The following is a 7477-nucleotide window of genomic DNA, read 5'->3' on the forward strand; positions in this document are numbered from 1 at the left end:
CCTAGGAAGAAACTATCTGAAGTTTTTACTTAAGAAAAATAGATAACGAGAGAATAATAAGAGCTATAAGGAAATCTGAATAGAGATGCAGTCATTGGAGCACTTGCTATAAAAAGGAATCATTCAAAGTCTGGGAAATCTATGAAAGGAGAAAGATTTGATTTGACTAGAATGAAAAAGTGAATCATTTCCAGATTCCCAGGGAACATTCCCAAAAAATGTCTAGGGAACATTTCCAGAGATCCCATGGGATTATCACTTTTGTAGCTAGAGAAAATTTTGAGAAATTGTCTAACCTTGATTACATCTTTGTTACAGCCTGGCAAGGCAGGGATCAGAACCTGCCCCATGACAGGAGTGTGCAGCAAACCGCGCCCCCCCGAGATTGTCCTAGTAAGCATGCCCAACGGGCATACGTGGGGCTAAACTTGCTGTCTGTCAGCTTCACTGGCTGCCCCTGTGTCCGTCCTCATGGAAACAAAGCAAGATGTTCCTGATTAACAACAGAGCCTTAATTTTACTCCTTGTTGATGGTGCGCTGATCAAACTTCCCAGTATAGCTATTTCCTAATGATCTCATGGACTGCAAGGAGATCCAACCAGTCCATTCTGAAGGAGATCAGCTCTGGGATTTCTTTGGAGGAAATGATGCTGAAGCTGAAACTCCAGTACTTTGGCCACCTCATGTGAAGAGTTGACTCATTGGCAAAGACTTTGATGCTGGGAGGGATTGGGGGCAGGAGGAAAAGGGGACAACAGAGGATGAGATGGCTGGATGGCATCACTGACTCGATGGACGTGAGTCTGAGTGAACTCAGGGAGTTGGTGATGGACAGGAAAGCCTGGCGTGCTGCGTTTCATGGGGTCGCAGAGTCGGACACGACTGAGCAACTGAACTGAAATGAACTGAACTGAACTGAATGAGCTCATCTGACTTCTGCCAATAAAAGTGAGGGCTGAAAGGAGCCATTTTGTCTTCCTGCCATGGCGAGCAAGAAGGTCCCCTGACTTCTCGCTTGCCAAATTATGTATATCTATGTTTCATTACGCGCCCCCCTCAACCCCCGGGTTTCAGGTCTTTCTCACCGGCTGTGCTCGACACTGCACACCTTTTTTGTAAATATGGCTTCAGGAATTCAGAGTTGCCTTCCTTGATAGCCATGTCTCTTTTGTATACTGTTAAACTTTATAACTCCTGATCAAGATACACATATATCAAACATCATTTTTGGTTCTCTACTTGCAAAACAAAATTACATTAAAAAAATTCACTTGGGGACAAAATCTTTCCCTAACATCGAAAGAAAATAACAATGAGATTTTCTGTACCAAATATTTATTTCATTGCATCTTGAATATTTATTGATTACTTATTAACTTTGGAGACTATCTAGAGATATGGCAATAAAAATGTAGGCAACAAAGAGTCTTCATAATCCACAAAGACAAGGTTCATGGTAAGATAGGAAACAGGTCTAAATCCTTGACTTGTACATTGAATACAGGCAAGAAGACAGAGGATATGGGCAACTCCCCAGCCTGTCTCCTGGTCATTCTCCTACCTGATTACTGAGTGTTCAAATTCATAGCTAAGAAGACTTATCAGATTGACACTTCTGAAAAGTAAATAGTAGAAAAATTTTTGAAAAATAAAGAGTAAAAAAATATAGTTTATACTGGAATTACATCATAAGCTCTTCATCTTCTGAAACCTCTTCTTTCTGAAATTCTGCCTGTCTTTTATGATCCACAGATCTTTAGATATTCAAAGCCTGAGAGAGAGTGTCCCTGGCATTTGGGAGGATTATTGAAAGAATAAACAAGTTACCTTTCTATACCTGCAATATAAGAGAATTCTCCTTGGGGAATTTCTATCTTGAGTTCCAGGTTTTCCTTTATTTTCCTTCCTTACTCTGTTTCTTTCTTAGTTTCATAACCACAGACAGTACAGTTCTCAAGGGCCTCAAGATTTCTTTAATTACCTTTCATTTCCTAGGACAGAGATTTGGATACACTTTCTCATGTTGAGAACTTGCATGGAAAAATGGAAGGAAATTGGGCAAGGACAGTTAAGGAATGAGGGCCAGTCATATCCCATTGATCCATACAGAAAATTGATCATCATTAAAATATTATACTCATTTATTGCTGTGATTCTATGGAAAACAAAAAAGAGGACTAGGAAGAAGTAGTATTGCTTTGGTGCCTTCTAAATCTCACTATTCGCCACTGGTAGTAACATTTAAAAATTTTCTTTAATTTTGGGATCCCCAAAGCTCACATTTATCTCTAGGAGACTGAGGCTGGTCTCCCCAATGTGTATGTTCACTTATTGCTGTACCCTTTAGGTAACAATATTCTTTCTGCTTCATCCAAGGAATACCTATATGCAATCTGACATGGATCCAAGCATTCTAATTATTGTTGTAAATGCCATGTACTTTGTCCATCTATTACAGTTCATTTTTGTTGCATTGCAGTTCATTATATATTCATCACAATAATTGCTTGTTATAGTATGCCATGAATATAATATAAATAATTAATTATTGTGTACTCATTGTTTAAGTTATTGTTCTGATTTCACATGTTCGTATTTCTGTCCTTCCTTGACAATCTCTACATGTTGAAAGGGATGCCAAAATTGCCGGAAGACTCCCTCTCTACTCACAAAGTTTCTTCAGATGCATAAGCCAGCTTCATTTCTTCCACTCCCCAGTGGCATGGGGACTTCAGGTAGGTGGCAAAGACCGAGCTATAGAAGAGGATGACCATGGAGAGGTGGGGGCTTTCTTTTTGCCCTGTGCTGATGGGACCTGAGCTACAGCAAGGGAAATATGGGCATAAGAGCTTATGATGCAGAGGAGACGGCCGATTCCTCAGAGTCCTGTCAGAACCATCATTAGGTCTTCACTGAGGTGGGCATCAGAGCAGGAAACCCTTAAGAGAGGTTTAAAATCACACAGAAAGTGAGGCATCTCTAGATTAGTATAGAATGATAAGTTAGCATCAAGGTATGGGTCAAAGAGTCAGAGTGGGCCTCTCTCCATGATCCATGCACCAGCAGTCCACATCTGCAAAGAATCATTAGGAGTGTATAGTGCAGAGGATGGGAGATGGACGTGTAGCAGTCGATAGCCATGGCAGTCAAAAGCAGGTTGTCCATGTCAGCAAACTGCAAAGAAATATAACCGGGCCAGACAGAGAGAGAGACTGATCTCTACCACATGGATCGCTGCTCAGTGTTACGTGTTAGCCTGAATGGGAGGAGAGTTTGGGGAAGAATGAATACAGATATATGTATGGCTGAGTCCCTTTGCTGTCTACCTGAAACCTACATAACATTGTTAGTCGGCTATACTCCAATAAAAATAAAACTTAAAAAGAAAAAGTGAAAGTTGCTCAGTCGTGTCCGACTCTTTGTGACCCCATGGACTGTATAGTCCATGGAATTCTCTAGGCCAGAATACTGGAGTGGGTAGCCTTTCCCTTCTCCAGCAGATCTTCCCAACCCAAGGGTAAAACCAGGGTCTCCTGCATTGCATGTGCATTCTTTACCAACTGAGCTATGAAGGAAGCCTTAAAAAAATGATAAATAAATAGAAATAAATAAAAAGAAAAAGGAAAGGCATATAATAATATAATTCTCTAGCTACATAATGTATCCTTATTGCTTATCCATTAAAAAAGAAGAGAGATAAGCAACAAGGATACACTGTGTGGCAGAAAGAATTATAGCCATTATCCTGTAATAACTTTTAATGGAGCATGGTCTGTAAAAATAATGAATGACTATGCTGTACACTTGATAGTAGGATAATATTGTAAATAAACCATAATTCAATTTAAAAAAGATAAAAGTTATTAAGCTTGCTAAGAAACTAGATCTCAGTTGTTCCCACAGTTACTCATTAGAGAAAAACCTGGAGAAAAATTTTCTTGAGAAAATTTCGTATAGATAGGGTTGAGGAATAAAATCAACAATTAAGCAGAAGCTGAATATTGATTTGGAAATAAAGTTAGAAAGATTCCTTAAAACTTCACAATTTCTGCCTAATTACTGCCCTGTCTCCTCAAGTAAGAATAGTTGGAAGAGACTGACATACAGGTGTAAACTGTTACATATGTCCTTTCATTTTTATTGCTCTGAGAATTTCTGTCATGAAAATATATTGCAGTTGATTAAATTATTTTCATACATCTATAAATAAAGTCATTTCAGTTGAGACCTGTAACATCATTAAACAGAGTCAGTACTTCCCTGCTGTACTCTTCCTGATTTTTGGATCACAAAATAATGCAGTTTAATTAAATAAGTGTTTAACCTTCTGTGTGTAGGGTGACAGTGTATCATGCAGCCATAGGTAATCATGTGCTCCTCTATAGTTTACAGCCCCTATGTAGGTTGGATTATGTCAAAAATATTGTTCAACAGAAATTCTGAGACAGTCCAGAGTGTAAGATATCTTCCCCCCCATACATTCTTTTATTAACAAAACTGAAATTAAGAGGCCAAAGAAGGTAGAGTTGGAAGATAGAAGAAACATGTGAGTAAGATCAGAACCAAATCCTTTGGATTTACAAAAGTGAATGTAAACAATTTGAATGGTCTGTCTATCAGCTCAAAATATTCTTTTACAGTCTTATTTGTCTGTACTCTATTTACTGTATATACTTATTTCCTGTGCTGCCTGGCTTGTGGGATCTTAGTTTCCCAACCAGTGACTGAGCCTGGACCCTCGAGAGGGAAAGTACAGGCTCCTCACCGCTGAGCTGCTGCATCATTCTGTGTCTCTCAGTAGTTCTAGGCCCTGCCCCACCATGGTTTAGGTCCAGTGGCATTGCTAGGACTTTAGAAAGGGAGGAACATAGTAATTCTTGTCAATTAGCTCCAAAAATACTTCTGCAATTACTATGTAATAGTTTTCACTTGGTATAAGTTTGGTGACAGATGAGAAAAACAAGACAAAAAATGTTTATGAATTCTTCATATTTCATCAGAGGAGGCAATGGCAACCCACTCCAGTACTCCTGCCTGGAAAATCCCATGGATGGAGGAGCCTGGTAGGCTGCAGTCCTTGGGGTCACTAAGAGTTGGACACGACTGAGCGGCTTCATTTTCCCTTTTCCCTTTCGTGCATTGGAGCAGGAAATGGCAACCCACTCCAGCGTTCTTGCCTGGAGAATCCCAGGGATGGGGGATCCTGGTGGGCCACCGTCTATGGGGTTGCACAGCGTCAGACACGACTGAAGTGACTTAGCAGCAGCAGCATCAGCATATTTAATTGGTATTACATCATAATATATCATGTTACAGTCTGTGAAAATAAGTGTAGAAATAAAAAAAACTAAATAAAAAGGAAGAATTTTGAAACTCAATTTTCCATGACCCGGAATTGAAGGGAAAATAACTTAATAATGAACTAGAAAGATATTCCTGGATTTTTTCAAGTGGACTCCACTTTGAACAATATTTTACAGTAATCTTTGAGTTCAATTGAATTATTAAATATCTTTGGGGTCAGAGTTCATAAAACTCTTTAGCTAAACCATTAGTTACACTGTGTGTATTAATTAGAACTCAGACTACTATTTATTTTAATTACTTGCCTCTCTGCTTAGAGAAAAAGAAATCATGACATACTGCTTTAAAATGTCCTTTAATTCATTTGTGAGTTTACATTGACTTTCTTGTGGAGTCCATGGCCCTAACTTAAAATCCTTAAAGTGTAGCAGTTTAAGAAAACAGTTTAATTTAAAGTGTAATAATTTTAAAAATTATTTGTCTTTTGGCTGTGCCATGCAACATGTGGGATCTTAGTTTCCTGACTAGGGACTGAACCTGTATCTTATGTACTAGAAGCTTGGAGTCTTAACCACTGGGCCACCAGAGAAGTCCCTGAAAGAGTATAATTATATTATTCACATTATGATATGTTAATTTGCAGGGAACACATACGTAAACACACTTAAGTATTATCCAACTATACAATGTGTGAGTAATTGAGGCAAATTTCTGTATCTGATTTTATTCAAGAACACAAAAAATAGATAACAAATCATTTTTATCAACTGATATGTCCAAAACAAATTGAACAATAAAATTCAATGGTCAGTGTCCCATTTATTCAAATTTTCCTTATATTATGTAGGAATGCATTGTTTAACATGACTTACCGGACTTTTCCATTTATTATTCTTTAATACAGTTCCTTTTGTTTCACAGATAGTAAACACTCTGACAAGCAGTATAATTCCATATCTCCAGTTCCTCATTGCCTGTTGATTTATGCCTGAGAAGAGTTCTCTAGACTTCTTCAAGTCATTGACTCCTTGAAATCACCCTCAAGGCCCTCTTTACTTCCTTGTTCCTCAAAGTATAGATCAATGGATTTAGCACAGGAGTGACCACACTGTACATAATGGCACTGATCTGATCCTGGTCCATGGAGCTACTTGAGGCAGGATGAATGTAAACAAAGACACCAGGGACGAAGAAAGTAACAACTACCAAGAAGTGGGAGGCACAAGTAGACAGTGCCTTATGAAGCATGCTGCAAGAGTGGGTCTTGAAGAAAAGATAGATAATAATATAGAAATAGGACAGGAATGTTAGAAAGCATGAACCCGTGGCAATGGTGCCTGTGACAGTGTTGAGCAGCCACTGGTTGAGCTCAGTGTTCCCACAGGCCAACTCCAGCAATGGCTTAACATCACAGAGGATGTGATGAATATGGTTGGAACCACAGAAGTTTAAGCGAGAGGTCATTACTGAGTGCAGCAGGGCATGGAAAAAACCAATGATCCAGATAGTGACAGCCATCTGGATACAGACTTGAGGATTCATGATCAGAGTATAATGAAGTGGTTTGCAGATAGCCACAAAGCGGTCAAAGCCCATCAAGGCCAGCAACATGGCCTCTGTGCTGCCCATGAAGTGGAAGAAATGAAGCTGGCTTATGCATCCCAAGAAAGAAATTGCTTTGTGTGTAGAGAGGAAGTTCTCCAGCATCTTTGGCAGACTCGTTGTGGAGAAGCAGATATCTAGACATGACAGGTTTCCCAGGAAAAAATACATAGGAGAATGGAGTCTTGGATCAGAGATGACAACCATCAGGATGGCTCCATTCGCAGCCAGATTGACAATGTAAATTGCAAGGAAAACCACAAAGAGAACAGGCTGCAGTACTTGGATGTCTGTCACTCCCAGGAGGAGAAATTCAGTGACTGATGTTCGATTCAGCATCACCTGAGAGAAAAGACAAAATAACATATGGAATGTGATCTCTGATGGGAACCGGAGTCCTCCTGCTGAGAATTTTCTCACCCAGACAATAATATTTTGAGAGAGCATTGCTATTTAAATAGTCCCAGCATCACAGGTTGTACAATATTTGGACTCTAGATTATTAAATATTATTATTTTTTCTTTAAAAATTTTTTATTTTTTTTTTAATTTTACTTTACAATACTGTTT

General features: G+C 38.9%; 1 protein-coding gene and 1 pseudogene across 1 annotated transcript; both read right to left on the bottom strand.

Moving 5' to 3' along the window:
- Positions 1–2667: 2667 nt before the first annotated feature.
- On the bottom strand, positions 2668–4842 carry LOC138097960 (putative olfactory receptor 1F2; annotated as a pseudogene).
- A 1480-nt stretch (positions 4843–6322) lies between these two features.
- On the bottom strand, positions 6323–7273 carry LOC138069514 (olfactory receptor 12D2-like). The gene has a single exon (XM_068960837.1). The coding sequence runs from the start codon at positions 7271–7273 to the stop codon at positions 6323–6325; it is 951 nt and encodes a 316-aa protein (XP_068816938.1).
- Between the last annotated feature and the right edge of the window lie 204 nt (positions 7274–7477).

Source organism: Capricornis sumatraensis, chromosome 22 (assembly GCF_032405125.1).
Source record: "Capricornis sumatraensis isolate serow.1 chromosome 22, serow.2, whole genome shotgun sequence".
NCBI classification, from domain to species: Eukaryota; Metazoa; Chordata; class Mammalia; order Artiodactyla; family Bovidae; genus Capricornis; species Capricornis sumatraensis.